The following is a 19,194-nucleotide window of genomic DNA, read 5'->3' on the forward strand; positions in this document are numbered from 1 at the left end:
CCCAGTCTTCACCACAGTCCAGCTCATCGCTGCCATCCTTGCAGTCCTCCTGCCCATCACAGAGGTAGTCTTTGGGGATGCAGTGCCCACTGTGGCATGCAGCTTCATGGGATCCACAGGGCCCAGGTGTGCCTTCATCAGGGAGAGGCTGGGGAGCAAGAATGTCTGGTGGCCGCTGCACGATGGATGCTTCAGGCTGGGGTGGTAGAGGTGGTGTCTCCACCAGAGAGGGTAGCACAGAGCTCGGAACCAACTCCTCTGTGGACAGAGTCTGCTTTGAGCTGACAGGAGGGGGCGGCTCCTGCCCCTAGCCCTCCACACTGCCCAGGCCCTCCCTGTACCCCACAAAGACTACTCCCCTCCTTATCCAGTACCACCAGACTGACCCTATTATCACCCTACCATGTCCCTTTGCCTACCTCCCCTGGGTCCCTCTGCCTGCACCAAACCCTTGCAGGCCCCAGACTGACTCTGGGACCCAGGCATACCCCTGGCCCTGCCCTGCAGCCTGCAGGCCACTTGTGTCCTCAGATAGCTACTTACCACAATTGAGCTCATCAGACATGTCTCTGCAGTCGGGCCTCCGGTCACAGCGATACTCCAGGGCCACACACTCGTTGTGGCTGTGGCAGGCAAACTCGGCCTCAGTGCAGGCCCTTGAAAACTGTGGCACTGTGGGAATTGGGGGGAGTCAGAGGTGGCAGGTGGGAGCTTGGGGAAGGGTGGAGGGAGGGCACGGGCACCGCATGTCTGGAGCAGGCAGTGGCGCCCTGTGCCAGGCCATTTGTTTCCAGCAGACACAGCAAGAGCAAGGCGTACATGGTGGAGACACATCCACAGCACACATGGGACGTGGACACCAGCAGTGGCCTCACCTATCCCTTACAGAGACCCCATACACAGTCGACATGCCACACGCATGCAACCACACCACACACATGCAGGCCACAACCTGGCCCAGCGAGGACAAAGAAGGGCAGAAGGGGCGGCCTGTGGGCTGAGCCCAGCCATCTTGCCGTCATCCTTCTTTACCCTCCAGCCATTAACTTTTGTAGTTCCCCAGCTGGGTCTGGGCCAGGTTTACATTCTCACCTGGTGTCACTGCAGCCGCCACTGCGGCCTGGGGGGGCGGGGGTGTCTGTGCTGGAAAGGAAGGTGTGATCAGCAGCCGCCCACCTGGGATCTGGGAGGTGTGGGCTACAGGCTTGGGTCAGACTCATCCCTCTTGAGGTATCTCTCTTGCTCAAGAGAACCATGAAAAAGTAGGGGAAGAGGAGGCTGGACCCCGAGCAGTCTTTAGACCTGGGCCTGGTGATGCCAAAGGAGCAAACCTGATCTTTGGTTGGATTAATTGAGGTCAACTGTGCTGAACGAGGGAGGTGATGGTTGCACTATTTTTTTCCTGAGGCTACACCACGACAGGAATGGAGTTTGTTCAGTTCCGGGTTCCACTGAGTCATGGACAGTGACATGTTGAAGCCTTCTCAGAGAGAGGGGACTGGGATGGGGACAGGGCTGAGAACTACAGCCTCTGAGGAACAGTTAGGGGAACTGGGACTGTTAAGACTAGAGGAAAAAAAAGACTCAGGGTGTCAGAAACAGGAAGATGGGGTGCAGTGGAAAAAAAACCTGGGCCACCCAAGAGTACAAAGGCCAAGTCTTTGCACCTAACAGCTGTGAGACCTTGGACTAGTTTCCTATTCTCTCTGAGCTTCACTTTTTCATCTGTAAAATGAGGGCTGATCAGCCTTGCTTTCCTCACAGGTCTGGCAAGGCTGGCATAGACTCATGGTTTGGTTTAAATTGTGGCTTTTCCAATATCTGCTTATGTGAATTTGGACCAGCCACTTTTCCTTTCTAAGCCTCACTTCCCTCATTTGTAAAATGGGAGGAATAAGATCTACTTCAACGAGCACAGTGGTTAAGTGCTCGGCTGCTAATGGAAAGGTTGGTGGTTTAAAACCACCCAGTGGCTCCATGGGAGAAAGATCTGGCAATCTGTTCCCGTAAAGGTTACAAAAGAAATACCAAACCCATGGCCGTCGAGTCGACTCCGACTCATAGCAACCCTATATGACAGAGCAGAACTGCCCCATAGAGTTTCCAAGGAGTGCCTGGTGGATTCGAACTGCTGACCTTTTGGTTAGCAACTGTAGCACTTAACCACTATGCCACCAGGGTTTCCCCTGCAAAGGTTACAACCTAGAAAACCCCACTAGGACAGTTCTACTCTGTCACATGGGGTCGCTATGAGTTGAAAATCGACTTGACAACACTTAACAACAATATCTACTTCATAGGAATTCTTGTGAAAATGGAAGGCTGGATAGAAGGGCCTTAGCATAGCACCTCGCATATAAGCCGTGCTCAATCAACAATGGTTGGTTGTTATTAAATGTAAATGTGTTTTGGGCCCAAAAGTGTTGTATGAAGACAGGAATAACAGAGGGCTCTATACGTATTGGGCAGAAACCAGGTCTAATGTCTACAGATCAGAGGAAAGAGACCAGGCTCTACCCAAGCCAAGGTTGCAAAAAGATTAATGGTACAAACTTCGAAGGCAGTGAGCTCTCTGTCCCTGGTGGTGTGCAAGCCTAAGCTAGGAGCGCTCATGGTGGGGACACTGAAAGGAGGCCCACATGAGTGCGAGAACCGGAGGTGGGGACTCCAGGATGGGCTCACCTGTGCCCAGGCGTCGGAACTGGAAGCCCTGGGGAGAGGTGACGTAGGAAGCAATGGAGCCGCTGGAGATAACGGAGTGCAGCACATTCTGAATCTGGGCCCCGTCTGCATTCCCTTCTGAGCCCACATCCAGCTCCACAAAGACCCAGCCATCTAGCTCCCTAGGAACAGGGGCGGCGGGTCGGGGAGAAGGTGAGGAAGATGCCTGAGGTCTCAGAAACTCCAGTAGCCCCCTGTTCCATGCTCAGCCCCAAGCTCCTGACACTTCCCTGTTCCTGGGTGGCCTGTACCCAAAGTAGGGCAATTTAAGGTCCAAATTATCCCCCACCGATTCCTGAATTTCCACCAATAGAGATTTATCACATTAAGTCTCTCCTCTCCCAGTGTGAGCCCGGCTCCCCCGCAGGCTGCCCTCCAGGCCCCCGCCAGCCCCCGGGGGACCCTTCTCACTTGATGAACACCACGCTGACAACCTGGTCTCCGGGGATCTTCAAGTACTCCGACTCCAGCTGTGGAGGGACGCAGCAGTACACAGCACCCTCAGCCTCCAGATCCCATCACCCCACCCCCAGTCCTGCCCTGCCACACCTGGGGAGCTCCCCAAAGCCCCTTCACCTCACCGTGTCTACTACAGCCTCGGACACCTCTCGGAACTCCTCGGAGCCCGCGTCCTCCAGCTGGGGGCTGTAGTCCATGGAGTGAGTGAAATTGACCAGTGCCCGGAAATAAACTGTGGAAAGGAGGTGTCACCGTGAAGGGCCCAGCCTGACAGCAGATGGTCTCAGGCAGCTAGACCAATGGGTGGGGGTCGGGGGATGGTCTCTGGAGGTCTCTGCACAGGTTGATACCTGTGTGTCCACAGCCAGGCCCAGTACTGCCCATAATGAGCACGCGCAGCTGTGGTCCTGGAAGTCCTGCCCAGGGTCAATGCTAAGGCCCTGCCCTCGAGTGAGGGGCTTCCATTAACAGGGAAAATGTCCCAATCCAGAAATAAGGCGATAGTGCAGAAGGAGACCTCAGTGGCTCAGAGGAAGACTAGACAGGTAGGGGTAGCTTCCAGAGGAGGCTGCCCTGGGATGCGGACTACTCGCGTGCCTGGGACATGCTTCCCATTCTTCCTGGCCAGCTCCTACTCATCCCTCCGGCTCAGCTCCTCCAAGACGACTCCCTGAACTGCCCTCTTCCTCCAGTCCAGCCCTCTTATGGGCTCCCACAGCCATTAGCGCACCTTCCACAGCATTGATTCTGAATGGTTACACGTGGGCTGTGGAGCATCATGGTAAAATTCAAGGGTTCTGAGATCAGCCATGCCTCAGGCAGCTGACCTCGCCTACTTGAGCTTCTGTTTTCTCCTCCATAAAATGGGGATATTAACTGTATTTACCACACTGGGCTGCTGTGAGCCATCTTCCTGTACACAAAGAACTAGAAAATCGGAAGCTGCTGCCATTTGTTTTGTTTTGTTTTAGTCATTCTCCACCACCACGGACTCTAAGCTTGACGAGGGTGGGCACCCTGGATCTCATCCACCCTATATCCCCAGTGTTTGCATTGTGCCTGGCACATAACTCATTGCCACCAAGTCAATTCCAACTTGTAGCAGTCCTATAGGACAGAGTAGAACTACCCCACAGGGCTTCCAAGGCTGTAATCTTTAGGGAAGCAGACTGCCACATCTTTCTCCCTCGGAGCAGCTAGTGGGTTTGAACCCCTGACCTTTTGGTTAGCAGCCGAACGCTTAACCACTGTGCCACCAGGACTCCTTCCTGGCACACATACACAAAAACCAAATCTGTTGCTGTCGAGTCAATTCCAACTCATAGCAATCCTATAGGACAGTGTAGAACTGCCCCTTAAGGTTTCTAAAGAGCAGCTCGTGGAATCAAACAGTCAGCTTCTTGGTTAGCAGACAAATGCTTAACCACTACACCACCAGGGCTCCATTCCTGGCACATAAACCCATAGCCATCAAGTTGATACTGATTCACAGCGATCCTACAGGACAGAGTAGAACTGCCCAATAGGGTTTCCAAGGAGTGGCCAGTAGATTCACACTGCGGACCTTTTCGGTTAGCAGCCAAATGCTTAAAACAATACGCCACCAGGGCTCCTTCCTGGCACATACAGTAGGTGCTTAATAAGGGTCGGCTGAATGAAGTCATACCAGACTGGTGTGAACGCACACATACAGCAATCGTTTCTTAGGCACCTACTATATACAAGGCATTTTATAAATATTAAATTTCGTAAAGGTCATGAGTTCATATACAAGTTATAAATGAATTAATACGAGTTGCAAATGTGTGTGTATATATGTACATACGTGTGTTTTTAGATATATAACATATACAAAGTGCTTATATGTAAAGAGTATAAGTGGTACAGTGGTTACATGCTTGGCTGCTAACCGAAAGGTCAGTGGTTCAAACCCACCAGTGGCTCTGATGTAGAAAACACCTGGAGATCTACTCCCATGAAGATTACCGCCTAGGAAACCCTATGGGGCAGTTCTACTCTGTCCTACAGGGTCATTGTGAGTCAGAATCGACTAGATGGCATGAAACAACAACAATAAAGTGCTTAGAACAGACCTGGCACATAGTAGATGCTAAATAAATTATGCCAAATCAATTTATAATACACAGACTGGTATGTACACACATGCAACAATCTTTCTTGAGCACCTATTAAGTGCAAGATTTTTTTTCCTTAATTTTTTTTTTATTGTGCCTTAGGTGAAAGCTTACAGCTCAAGTTAATTTCTCATACAAAAATTTATACACATATTGTTTTATGATACTAGTTGCAATCCCCACAATGTGACAGCACATTACCCCCTTCCACCCTGGGTTCCCTGTGTCCGTTCAGTCAGCTCCTGACCCTTCCTGCCTTCTCATCTGGCCTCCAGACAGGAGCCGCAATTTGGTCTTGTGTATCTGACTGAACCAAGCACAATCCTCACGTGTATTATTTTTTGTTTTCTAGTCCTGTCTAATCTTTGTCTGAACAGTGGACTTCAGGAATGGTTTCGGTTCTGGGTGAACAGAGCACCCAGGGGCCATAGTTTCAGGGGTTCCTCTAGTCTGTGTCAGACCATTAAGTCTGTTCTTTTTACATGACTTTCAGTTCTGCACCTCACTTTTCTCCTGCTCCGTCACGGATTCTCTGTTGTGTTCCCTGTCACGGCAGTCATTGGTGGTAGTAGGGCACCATCTAGTTCTTTGGTCTCAGGCTGGTGGAGTCTCTGGTTTATGTGATCCTTTAGTCTCTTGGGCTAATGTTTTCCTTGTGTCTTTGGTTTTATTCATTCTCCTTTGCTCCAAGTGGGATGGGACCAGTTGAAGCACCTCAGGTGGCCCCTCACAAGCTTTTAAGACCCCAGACACCACTCACCAAAGTGGGATGCAGGATATTTTCTTAATAAACTTTGTTATGCCAACTGACCTAGATGTCCCCTGAAACTATGGTGTCCAGGACCCAGCTCCAGCTACTCTATCCCTCAAAGTGTTTGGATGTGTCCCGGAAATGTCTTAGCTTTGTGTGTAAGATATCTTTAATGCATTGAATCTCATAATATTTATTAATTAAGGTGTGAGTTATAAATGAGTTACAAAGGAGTTTAATAGAGTAGAAAGTGCTTAGAACTGAGCCTGACACATTAAAAAAAACCCAAACTCATAACATGGAGGAACCTGGAAGGCATTATGCTGAGCAAAATTAGTCAGAGGCAAAAGGACAAATATTGTATAAGACCACTATTATAAGATCTTGAGAAACAGTAAAAACTGAGAAGAACGCATACTTTTGTGGTTACGAAGGGGGGAGGGAGGGAGGGAGGGAGAGGGTTTTTTATTGATTAATCAGTAGATAAGAACTGCTTTAGGTGAAGGGAAAGACAACACTCAATACATGGAAGGTCAGCTCAATTGGACTGGACCAAAAGCAAAGAAGTTTCCGGGATAAAATGAATGCTTCAAAGGTCAGCAGAGCAAGGGCGGGGGTCTGGGGAACATGGTTTGAGGGGACTTCTAAGTCCATTCGCAAAATAATTCTATTATGAAAACATTCTGCATCCCACTTTGAAATGTGGCATCTGGGGTCTTAAATGGTAACAAGCGGCCATCTAAGATGCATCAATTGGTCTCAACCCACCTGGAGCAAAGGAAAATGAAGAACACCAAGGTCACACGACAACTAAGAGCCCAAGAGACAGAAAGGGCCACATGAACCAGAGACCTACATCATCCTGACACCAGAAGAACTAGTTGGTGCCCGGCCACAATCGATGACTGCCCTGACAGGGAGCACAACAGAGAACCCCTGAGGCCCCAGGAGATCAGTGGGATGCAGACCCCAAATTCTCATAAAAAGACCAGACTTAATGGTCTGACTGAGACTAGAGGAATCCCGGCGGCCATGGTCCCCAGACCTTCTGTTGGCACAGGACAGGAACCATCCCCGAAGACAACTCATCAGACATGAAAGGGACTGGTCAGCGGGTGGGAGAGAGATGCTGATGAAGAGTGAGCTAATTATATCAGGTGGACACTTGAGATTGTGTTGGCAACTCTTGTCTGGAGGGGGGATGGGAGGATAGAGAGAGAGGGAAGCTGGCAAAATTGTCACGAAAGGAGAGACTGAAAGGGCTGACTCAACAGGGGGAGAGCAAGTGGGAGTACGGAGTAAGATGTATGTAAACTTATATGTGACAGACTGATTGGATTTGTAAACGTTCACTTGAAGCTTAATAAAAGTTAATAAAAAAAAAAAAACCAAACTCATTGCTGTCAAGTCAATTCTGAGGGTTTCCAAGCAGCGGGGCGGCTGGTAGATTCAAACTGCTGACCTTTTGGTTAGCAGCTGAGCTCTTAAACACTGTGCTATCTGGGCTCTGAGCCTGACACACAGTCGGTACAAAATAATATGAGCTATGATATTATGAAAGGCAGCACTGCTTAGTGGTTAAAAGCCCAGACTTGAGCAAAATTGTCCTATACAGCCCTTGGGCAAGTTACATAACCTCTCTGAGCCTCCATTTCCTCATCTGTAAAATGAGGATAATAATAGCCTCCATCCCAGAGGCTGTTGTGAGGATTAAATAAGCTAATAAATGTGAAGTGCTTAGAACAATGTCTGGCACATAGGAGGGGCTACATGGATTTGCTATTATTATCATCTGGTCTTTGTGACACACACAAGGAACGGGTCTGGTTTGTTTTATTTTTTCCCGTTGAGAGAGGCATTCCTTTCTTTCACAAATCTATACTGAGGACCTACTATGTGCTAGGCAGTGTTCTAGGGCCAGGGGATATAGCATGGAACCAGACAACTTAAAATCTCAGTCCCTGTGGAGATCACCTTCTAATGGTGGTGGAAGGAAATAAAACAAATGAGCAGGGACTATACGGCACTATGGAAAAAAGGCCAAGGAGGGCATGCTGGGAAGGGTGGGCTGCCGTTTTCTACAGGGTGGCCAGGCAAGGCCTCCCTGAGAAGTGCGTGTTTGAAGGAAGAGTATGAGCCACACCACACAAAGGTTTCTGGGAGAAGAGCATTCCAGGCAGTGCAACGGCAAGCGCAAAATCCCTGAGGCAGAAGTGGGCTCAAAGAGGTGACGGATGACCAGAGCAGGGAGAGGCATCAGGTGTGCCTAACCCCAGGCCTATCCTCCTTCTGCTTCACTTCCTGTCCATCAGGCCCATCAGCCTGCACTTGCCCCTGTCCCCAGCAAAGCCAGGACCCTTTCCGTGTGTGGCTCAGCAGAAGAAAGCCCTGGGGGATCAGGATGGGGTGGGCCATGCAGGGTACAGGAGTGGACTCCTACTTTCTCAGTGGCAGGAGAGGTACTTATGAGGCATGCTGCCTACTCTGATCCATAGGGACCACGCTGGCCTGGGCTCCCGGGTGCCCGGACAGGCGGGGCTTTGCAGGCTGGAGTGTGGGGGCCGTGAGCTTGGCCACAGAGGCTCCTTGTGAGCCGGCACAGAGGCCCATTGACGGTCCCCTACCCCGGCCCCTGGCCTCAGCCTCACGGCCTGCACGGACAAGGAGGTCGGGCCTCTGCCCAGGAATGTGCCCGCTCCTGGGTGTGGGGGCCGGGCTCCACAAAGCCCCTTTCTACTAGGGCTTGGGAAGGGCTGCAGACCCTCCAGCAGGACCCCACCCCCTTCCTTCTCCCAGCCCAGGAGCAGGTCAGGGCGAGCACCCTCTCTCCTCTACCCTGTGCTGTCTCCTGTGGTAGATGCCCAAGGCTCGGGGCAGAAAGTGAGGCTGTGCCTGCTCCAAGAATCTGCTCCAGAAGCCAGGCCCCCAGAGCTGAGGGGGCCAGGGTGGCTGCAAGGGAGTGAGGCAGACTTCGGGACTGAGGGTGTTCTTTGGGTGTCCGTCCTACCTACCTTCTCCCACCAGGCCCTCATTCTGACCTCATCAGGAGAGCTCACTTGGAGCCAGAGGTTTGGGGGTGGGGGCCCAGAGCTGCCCTGCACCCAGGGTGGTGATGGGGTACACAGCTGACTATCCCTAGCTCAGAGGCAGCTGCTCCACCAATTTCTGCTGCCCACTCCCTGCTCAAAAGAGCTCCCCACACCCAGGCCCCTGAACTCCAGACCTGGGTCCCTCTGGGTCCCTTGAGGGGGCCCAGGGTCAGCCTGTCCTAAGGTGGATATTAGGTGCCTCCAGACTCTAGGGCCTTGCTCCCCAGGGGGCTGCTGTGCCCAACCCTGCCCAGTTAACAACCCAGTGGGGAGGAGCCCAAGGTCCCAGTCTATTGGGTTTAGATCCCTGAACCCAGATGGGGACTAGCTGTGCGTTGGGTGGGGAAAAAAGAGGAACAACTAGGGAGGGGCAGTGGCTGGACTCTGCAGGGAGGAGTCCCTGAGATTGGAGGAGAGAATAGGGAGGAAGGAGAGAAAAGGAAGAGCTGGGTGAGAGGGTGTGAGGGAGGCAGGGGAAGACAGAGGCCCCAGCTAGCCCAGGCGGGCCTGGGTCACTTACTGAGAGGGGACTCCTTATCAGGCTTCGAGACCATCATGCCAGCCACAGGAGGGCGACCCAGGGTCGGCCCAGAGCCTGCAAAGGGAGCAGCAAAGAGCAAGACAGGAGGGCAAGGAGATAGAGTCGGACAGAGACGTGGAGAGGGAGGGAGACAGAATCAGAGACAGAGACATGGAGAGGGAGGGAGACACAGGGAGAAGCAGAGATAGATAGAAGGAAGGTGGAAATGAGGGACAGAGAGATGAAGACAGAAACACAGAGAAGGCAGGGAGAGAATGAGAGAGAAAAGGTGAGACAAAGGCAGAGGGGAGGGAGGGATAAGGGTCAGAGATGGAGAGCCAAAGAGACAGAAAGAGACAGAGATACAAAGAGGAGAGCAGAGATAGCCAGGACGGCGGGGGGCGGGGGGGGAGATGGAGACAGGTGTTGCAGCAGGACAGACAAAAGCAGGAAAGAGAGATAAAGGTCAGAAGGTGAAAAAAAAAACTGGGTGAGGGGAGGTGGGAAGGGGTCCCAAGGAGGCAGGCAGAGCCAGGGGCTGTCAGGGAGGGTACTGGCACACTGGTGGGGCTGGGGACAAGGGCTATGGCAGAGGTAGGCAAGCCACAGCCCTGCTTGCAGGAAGAGAGAAGGGAAGGAGGAAAGAGGAAGAGTCATCTCAGAGGCTAGACTCAGGTCTGAGGTGAGGGACACAGCCTGGGCAAGGCCCCATCACAGGCAGGTTGGCCTTGCTTGGAGGGCACTGTTCTTGAGTCAGGACAAAGCAGGCACTCTGAGACGCACCTGCTGCCTCCAGCTGAGATTCAACCCAGCCCTGGGCCCGCCCCCAAGGGCAGTGGGTGGTACCAGCTTTTGAGCTGGGAGAGGCTAGGCCTCACCTCCTCCCACAAATGGGCCCCCATTCACAAGGAAAGGTCTTGGGACCTTCCCAGCCGCTGTTCCCCAACCTCACTCCTTCTCCCACTCTGGCCTCTCCCGCCCTCACAAAGGCTTCTCAGGGAGGGGAGGTGGGTGGCAGGGACTGCTCAGAGTGGGAGCCCCATGCAGAGGTCACAGATGTTTCCCAGGGAACTGTAGCCTCAGCAGGTAGGCACAGCTTGGCAAAAGGCAGCTCCTGGGGGCACACTGGCAGAGGCCACTCTGGGGCGTGGGGTGGGTGTGTGGGAACATCAGCAGAGGCCACTCTGGGGTGTGGTCTCTCCCCGAGCTCTCAGGCACCCTGTAGCCCTGCAGAGACCTGCATGTGGAGGAGCTTCAGGCAGAGTCCCAGTCCCAGGTGCTGGGAGGTCACAGTCAGGACTAGGCTACCCAGGGCCTAACCCTCCTGTCTGTACTGGCCAAGTTAGAATGCCAACCACTGGCATTTGGATGCCCCAGATATGCCAGATGAAGGGGGGTGGCCATCACTCTTAGAAAGACCCAGGCCAGACTCTCTGAAGACCTGTAGTTTGGGCAACACTGGATGGAGTGAGGCCACCCAATGGTCAGTCTGAGTCGAGTCCTCACTCCATCCTTGACCCTGATAACTCAGTGCCCCAGGTGCTGGCTCCCAGTGAGAGCAGTAGGGACTATATGGAGCTGCTGGGCCTCGTCACAGAGTAGTTCCTCCTCTACCCCAGACCCCAGGGTAGAAGGACGCAGGGCCTCGAGCCCCATCCCAGTGCTAGCTGCACAGTTCAGGTGCTGGCAGAGAGGGCACCTGACTCCCTTCCTGACACAAAGCCCAGCTCTCATCCTTCAACTCAGAACTCTTTGCCACCCAGCAGATGACCCATCATCAGGCAGGAGTTCCTTCCAAGTCCAGGTGGGGCTGATTCCACTCTGTCGGCCTGCCCAAGCCCCCTACTCCACAAAGCCCGTCTGTTCTTCCCTCCCCTGCCCTAGGGCCCCCAGCTCTATAGCAGCCACCCTCAAGCAGAGCTCTGGGGAAGCATGTCACAGCTGAGCTGCCCTGGGAGATGAGAATTTTAGCTCTGAATGCTGGCCAGCTGGCTTGCAATCCCCATCAGAACTGGGCAATTCCTGATCCCTGGCCTGAGCCTGCGGCACAGGCAAGCACAGAAGCCTGGCCATCCCGAGTGTTGCAGGGACCTGCCACTGGGTCCACACAGCTGTCACTCAGCAGGTCAGAGAACACCCCATGCAGCTCGCTCCCCACGGGAGGCCCCAGGAGCCCTTGAGACCCTCGGCCCAGGTGACGGGGCTTCCGTGCCTGGGAAGACCTGCTTGGGGCTTTCTGGGGTGCGGCAGAGCCTCAGCAACTTACCCATTTGGAAGTCCCCACTGCCCACGTCCCCACTGCCTAGGTCATCTGCAAGCAAAAGAGAGGAGACTTATTCAGCAACAACAGTATTTGTTGAGTACCTACTGGGTGTTGGGCATGGTTCTAAGCACCTGGCACATAGTGGGGAAGGGTAATGAAACCACAGAACTATTACCCTCTTTCCTCCGTGTCTAGGGATGGCTGGCCTGTAAAAATCAGCTTGGAAGCCTCCATCAGAGACGGTGTGGACCAAGGACCCAAACTCCAGGGACTCAATTATCTCTCTGGATGACCGCAGAGAAGAGGTCAGGTCAGACCTCAAGGTGAGAACAAGGAGGAGGCAAAGTAAACCCAAACCAAACCCTCTGCTGTCGGGTTGATTCTGACTCAAAGCGACTCTATAGGACAGAGTAGAACTGCCTCATAGAGTTTCCAAGGCTGTAACCTTTACAAGAGCAGGCTGCAACCTTTACGAGAGCAGGCTGCCGCATCTTTCTCTCTCATAGCTGGTGGGTTTGAATTGCTGATCTTTCGGTTAGCAGCTGAGTGCTTAACCACTGTGCAACCAAAGTTCTTTATGGAAGGAGAGTAGAACCAAAAAAAAAAAAAAAAACCCTGTTACTGTCAAATTGATTCTGATTCATGATGACCTAACGTGTTACAGAGTAGAACTGTTCCATAGGGTTTTCTTGGCTGTAATCTTTACAGAAGCAGGTAGTCAGGCCTTTCTTCCACAGCACCACTGGGTGGGTTCGAACTGCCAACCTTTAGGTTAGTAGTCCAGTGCAAACCATTTGCACCACACAGGGTCCTTCAGGCAGAGTAGAGGGGTGGGGTCATCATCCTATACTATGCACTGCCAACAGCCTTCCCAGGCCAGTCCTGACAGTCCAGTGCTATGAGAAGGAGGCTCCAGCGGCAGAGAGTGCAGTCGCTGGCCCAGGGTCACACAGGTGATGGAGGGAGACGCCGGGGTCACTGGGATGAGGGCTCTGGACACACAACTCTCAGCCCATCCTGAGGGGCCACCTGTGCAAGCTTCAGTGTGTCCCTCTAAGCACCAGTCTGCACTCCAGGGAAGAACACAGCCCCACCCATCAGCCCTCCACTCCCAGCCCCTGGAAACCTTACCTCCAGAGGCACTGTCAGCCAGCAAGTCCTCGTCATCAGAAAGGTCCAAATAGCTCCAGCCAGCCCGGCCCACCGTGACAGTCTCTGCGTCCTCGGGCAGAGACAAGCCATCGTAGGCCCTCAGCCCAGGGGTCACCTGTGGGGAGACCAGGCAGCAGACTGAGTCATGCCCTCCAGCTCCTGCCAAGCCCCAGAACCCTTCCCTCCCTTCAAGGGCAACTCAAGACTCACACCCCAAAGCCCCCAGTGCCTCAGTCAGACTTAGTCTGGTGAAGAGAGCCAAGCCAGGACTGAACCATGGTTCTTGACTTAGTTTCCCCAAATCCCATTAGCCCTTGGAGGCCTCAGAGCCCAATCCAACTCAAACAAAGCACACAATAAAATTAAAATCACTTTTGTAAGTGATGGCTCCTCTTCCTTTGGAGAAGACCAGGGACATCTGGGACATGAGTAGTGGACAGGGGGACAAAGGTGGGTAAAGAGGTGGCCTGGGCCAGCAAAGATGGAGGACACAGGCAGAATCACGGGTGAATGGGTGACAGTTGTTGCCTCCACCAGCAGCTCCTCCCCACCATTGGGCCACTGCTTCCTGCCTCAGTCCAGCCTCCAAACCTCTAGGCCTCAGGGGACACATTCCAGCTGGGTTGGAGAATTAGCTCTGGCACTTGTCACCACACTGACAGGCTCACCCCCAGCAGGGGGTGGAGTATAGCAGCTGGGCCAAGAAGGGGCAGGTCAGGTGTGGTGTCAACTCTATGTGACATCACGCTAACACTGAATCTCCCGAGCAAGTGTCACCTAAGGCTCCTGGCCCTGCCCCCATAGACCCAGAGATGAAGGCCCCAGCTGCCACTACACTTGCCTTTCCCAGGTAGGGGAATGGGCAATACATCTTTCCCCTTAGACAAGTTCAAGATGTTTCCAAAGGAGTTTTACCAGGTAACTTAGAGGAAAACAAACCCAGCGGGGAGCCCAAGGGAACCCAAGAGCCCACAAGCATGCACTCACCATGGCCCCATTCAATGCACTTGACCCAGTGACCTGGTATGAGGGCCTTAGGCCCTGCTCTGCCCTCTGCTGATCTAGCCAGAAGGAAATGGTCTTGAGTATGAAAACCAAACCCAGCCCTCGTTGGCTATGCAGGGTGGGGACAGCAGAAGAGAGGCTCAAAAAGGAGGGAAAAAAAAACCAGCCAGCCAGTCCCCCCACCCCCCAGCTCCCTACAGTCCAAGTCCCTGGCACCTTTGTGCTTTTCCTCATGCTATTCCCTCTGCTGGAGTGCCCTTCCTCCCTTTAGTTACCTGGGTCACTCCTACTCATCTCCCAACATTGAGCCTAAGCATCACCTCCTCTAACTACTCAGTAGTAAAAAGGAATACATCACTGATAGGCACAGCAACATGGGCGACTCTCAAACACGTCACATTGAGTGAAAGAAGCCAGACACAAAGACCATACATGATATGATTCCATCTATCTGAAAATCTATCGTTAGGTGACATCTAGTGGGTTCCGACTCATAGCGACCCAATGAACAACAGGACGAAACACTGCTCAGTCCTGCACCATCCTCACAATTATTGCTATGTTTAAGCCTACTGTTGCAGGCACTGTATTAATCCATCCCGTTGAGGGTCTTTCTCTTTTTCGCTGCCCCTCTACCTTACCAAGCATGATGCCCTTCTCCACGGACTGATCCCTACTGATAACATGTTTAAAGTACCTGAGATGAAGTCTCAACATCCTTACTTCCAAGGACCACTCTGGCTGTACTTTTTCCAAGATAGACTTGTTCGTTCTTCCAGCAGTCCATAGCATAGTCAATATTCTTCACCAACACCATAATTCAAAGGCATCGATTCTTTGGTCTTCCTTATTCATTGTCCAGCTTTTGCATGCATGGGGCAATTGAAATTACCATGGCTTGGGTCAGATGCATCTTAGTCCTCAAGGTGACATCTTCGCTTTTCAATACATTAAAGAGGTCTTTTGCAGCAGATTTGCCCAATGCAATATGTCGTTTGATTTGACTGCTGCTTCCGTGGGCATTGACTGTGGATCTAAGTAAAATGAAATCCTTGACAGCTCCAATCTTTTCTCTGTTTATCATGATGTTGCTTATTGGTCCAGTTGGGAGGATTTTTGTTTTCTTTATGTTGAGGTATAATCCATACTGAAGGCTGTGGTCTTTGATCTTCATCAGTAAGTGCTTCAGGTCTTCTTCACTTTCAGGAAGCAAGGTTGTGTCATCTGCATATCGCAGGTTGCTAATGAGTCTTCCTCCAATCCTGATGCTGTGTTCTTCACATAGTCTAGATTTCCCAGATTATTTGCTCAGCATACAGACTAGGTATGGTTAAAGGATACAACCCTGACACATACCTTTCCTGATTTTAAACCATGCAGAATCTCCTTCTGTTTGAATAACTGCCTCTTGGTCTATGTACAGGTTCCTCATGAGCACAATTAAGTGTTCTGGAATTCCCATTCTTCCCAATGTTATCCATAATTTGTTATGATCCACACGTTGAATGCCTTTGCATAGTCAATAAAACACAGGTAAACATCTTTCTGACTTTCTCTTCTTTCAGGCAAGATCCATCTGACATCAGCAATGATATCCTTTGTTCCACATCCTCTTTGAATCAGGCTTGGCTTTTTGGCAGTTTCCTGTCAGTGTACTACTGCAACTGTTTTTTAATTATCTTCAGCAAAATTTTACTTGCGTGTGATATTAATGATATTGTTCAATAATTTCCACATTCTCTTGGATCACCTGTCTTTGGAATGGGCACAAATATGGGTCTCTTCCAGTTGGTTAACAAGATAGGTATCTTCCAAATTTCTTGGCACAGACAAGTGAGCACCTCCAGAGCCACATCCATTTGTTGAAACATCTCAATTGGTATTCCAACAATTCCTGGAGCCTTGTTTTTCTGCCAATGCCTTCAGTGCAGCTTGGACTTCTTCCTTCAGTACCATCGGTTCTTGATCATATGCTACCTCCTGAAATGGTTGAACATCGACCAATTCTTTTTGGTACAGTGACTCTGTATTCCTTCCATCTTCTTTTGATGCTTCCTGCATTGTTCAATTTTTTTGGCCACTGAATCCTTCAATGTTACAGCTTAAGGCTTGAATTTTTCTTCAGTTCTTTCAGCTTGAGAAATGCTGAGCATGTTCTTCCCTTTTGGTTTTCTAACTCCAGCTCTTTGCACATGTCATTATAATACTTAACTCTGTTTTCTTGAGCTACCCTTTGAAATCTTCTGTTCGGCTCTTTTACATCATCATTTCTTTTGCTTTAGCTAATCTATGTTCAAAAGCAACTTTCAGTCTCTTCTGTCATCCATTTTGGTCTTTCTTTCGTCTTTTTAATGACCACTTGCTTTCTTCATGTATGATATCCTTGATGTCATTCAACACTCGTCTTGTCTTTGGTTGTTACTGTTCAATGCATCAAATCTATTATTGAGATGGTCTCCAAATTCAGATGGGATATACTCAAGGTCGCACTTTGGCTTTCATGGATTTGTTTTAATTTTCTTCCGCTCCAACTTGAACTTGCATATGAGCAATTGATGGCCTGTTCTGCAGTTGGTCCGTGGCCTTGTTCTGGCTGATGATATCGAGCTTTTCCATTGTCTCTTTCCACAGATGTAGTCGATTTGATTCCTGTGTATTCTATTCAGTGAGGTCCACATGAATAGCTGCCATTTATGTTGTTGAAAAAAGTTTTTGCAAATGAAGAAGTCGTTGGTCTTGCAAAATTCTATCATGTGATCTCTGAGGTTGTTTCTATCACCAAGGCCATATTTTCCAACTACTGATCCTTCGTTCTTCTTTGTTTCCGACTTTCACACTCCAATCACGAGTAATTATCAGTGCATCTTGATTGCATGTTTGATCAATGTCAGACAGAAGTAAGTAATTAATGGATGTTTGCAGCTGTTTCTTCTCATTTTGAGTAGTGCCATATCAGCAAATGAAGGTCCCAAAAGCTTTACACCATCCACATCATTAAGGTCTGCTCTACTTTTAGGAGGCAGCTCTTCCCCAGTTGTATTCTGAGTGCCTTCCAACCTGGGGGGCTCATCTTTTGGTACTATATCAGACAATATTCTCCTGCTATTGGTATTGGTAAGGTTTTCACTGGTCAATTTTTTCAGAAGTAGACCGACAGGTCCTTCTTCCTAGTCTGTCTTAGTCTGGAAGCTCCACTGAAACCTGTCCACCATGGGTGACCCTGCTGGTATTTGAAATATAGTGGCATAACTTTCAGCATCATAGCAACTTGCAATCTACCACAGCAGGACAAACTGACAGACACATAGTGGTCTGAAACTCCAGGGGGGAAGAAATCTAATCTAGAGTGACAAAAAGATCAGTAGTTGCCTGGGACCAGGTGTGGGGTGAGGTTGGCTGGGAAGGGGCACAAGGGAAGTTTTCAGGGTAATGAAATAGTCTGTATCTTGATTGGGGGCAGGGTTCCCCAGGATATCTCATCATTGAAGTGTAGACTTCAAATGGGTGCACCTTACTAGACGTAATTTGTACTTCAATAAGGATGACTAGGGGCCCTGGTGGCACAGTAGTTAAGTGTTTGGCTGCTAACCAAAAGGTCAGCAGTTTGAATCTACCAGCTGATTCTTGGAAACCCTGTGGGGTAGTTCTACTCTGTCCTTTAGGGCTGCTATGAACAAGAATATCTCCTCTGGGAGACCTTGTCCTGACCCCTTACTCTTCACAGGCACCTCCACCCCTAGGCCAGGTTCTGGTTCACCTTGCAATTATCTGTACCCCCACTGGGATGGAAGCACCTTGAAGGCAGGGACTCTGAAGAATGCATCTCTACCTTCTCAGTACTTCATGTTCACTAAACGCTCAAATGAATGAACAAAAATGTTGTTGCCTATTGATTCTAGCTGCATTCTGAACATGACTTGCTTTGGAGGTACCACTCACCCCCACGCCCTCACTACATGCATCTCCCTCCCCAGGCTATGAGCTCCCTGACCAGGGCCTGGGTGTCATTTGGTCGATTTTGTGTTTGCAGTACTATTATCCCTACTTGTAAGGTTGTTCTGCCCACATCTTATTCTCTCCAAAGCCTAGCACCCCTGCCCCCACAACAATCCATAGGTCAACTCCTCCTCCTGTTCCTTCTCTTTTCTTACCTCTGAACAAGTGCCCATCCCTGTCCTGAGTGGCCAGTGGACTTCGAGGGGTTTGCATCAAGGAGTGTGCTTTTGAACTTCCAGAAGCTGCTTAGAAATACAAATTCCTGGGTCCCCACTCAGAGCTACTGGGTCAGGCTCTCCCCACACCTGGTGGGAAGGTCAGAGTTGTACATGCCCAGGCTATGCTGACAGCCACTAGTTAAGAACCACAGTACCAGCCCCCAACCAGGGCCTCTGCCTCCTTCCCTGAGTTGGGGTAGAGGGCAATGTTCCCATTGGGTGGTGGTGGGGGTGGGGTCCGGGGCAGGCCCTGATTGACCCAGGGGGAGTATGAGGCTAGGGCTGGTGCAGGAGCACTGACCCTGGGCAGAGGAGGTGATCTAGGCAGGGACAGGCTTGGATTCTCCCCACCTGGGGAAGACTCTCCCTGTCACTACTACCCCCCTCCCTCAATCCCCAATGGAAGCAAGGTCATAGGGGGCATGCATGGGGCACAGAGACTCCTGGCACCCCCTAGACACTGCTGTCTGGGAAGGAAAACTCTGGTGCAGTGAGCAAGCTCCAGAGCTTCTCCCCAGAAAAGAGGGAGTCGGGGACAGGGAAGAGGGCAATGGGATTGGGACCAGACAGGAAATAGCTAACTGAGATTCAACTTGAAAAATCATTAGGAACACACATCTGCAGGGAGAGGGGAAAGAGAATCCAAGCATGTCAGGACCTGGCCAGACGCCTCTCCTACCCTCCTAGGGATCCCGGGGAATGGGACCCTTCCATATGCCAGCCTGCCCTTGCTTGCAGCCCCTTCCCAGGTTCCATGACTCCGGGTCAGGTCAGGGCCTACAGCAGGCGACAAGTCAGCAAGAGCAGAGACTTCATTTGTAAAAAGCTGAAGATCAAAAGATTCTAGCAGTTATATTTCACATCTGGGAGCGGAGATGGAGCCAG

The 19,194-nt window shown here is 51.0% G+C and overlaps 1 protein-coding gene across 10 annotated transcripts in view; it reads right to left on the reverse strand.

Moving 5' to 3' along the window:
- The window catches only part of HSPG2 (heparan sulfate proteoglycan 2), a 117,789-nt gene that overhangs the window by 61,422 nt on the left and 37,173 nt on the right, over positions 1-19,194 (reverse strand). For 9 of the 10 annotated variants that reach the window (XM_049878195.1, XM_049878194.1, XM_049878193.1 and 6 more), the window contains exons 2-8: positions 13,070-13,205; positions 11,942-11,986; positions 3,303-3,412; positions 3,133-3,191; positions 2,683-2,843; positions 544-672; positions 13-258 (exon numbers count right to left, since the gene is read on the reverse strand). In XM_049878195.1, the coding sequence (XP_049734152.1) occupies positions 13-258; positions 544-672; positions 2,683-2,843; positions 3,133-3,191; positions 3,303-3,412; positions 11,942-11,986; positions 13,070-13,205 (886 nt within the window). Of the gene's footprint in view, positions 1-12; positions 259-543; positions 673-1,092; positions 2,654-2,682; positions 2,844-3,132; positions 3,192-3,302; positions 3,413-11,941; positions 11,987-13,069; positions 13,206-19,194 lie in introns of those variants that run through there. The other variant, XM_049878199.1, reaches the window with a different exon arrangement.

Source organism: Elephas maximus, chromosome 3 (genome assembly GCF_024166365.1).
Source record: "Elephas maximus indicus isolate mEleMax1 chromosome 3, mEleMax1 primary haplotype, whole genome shotgun sequence".
NCBI classification, from domain to species: Eukaryota; Metazoa; Chordata; class Mammalia; order Proboscidea; family Elephantidae; genus Elephas; species Elephas maximus.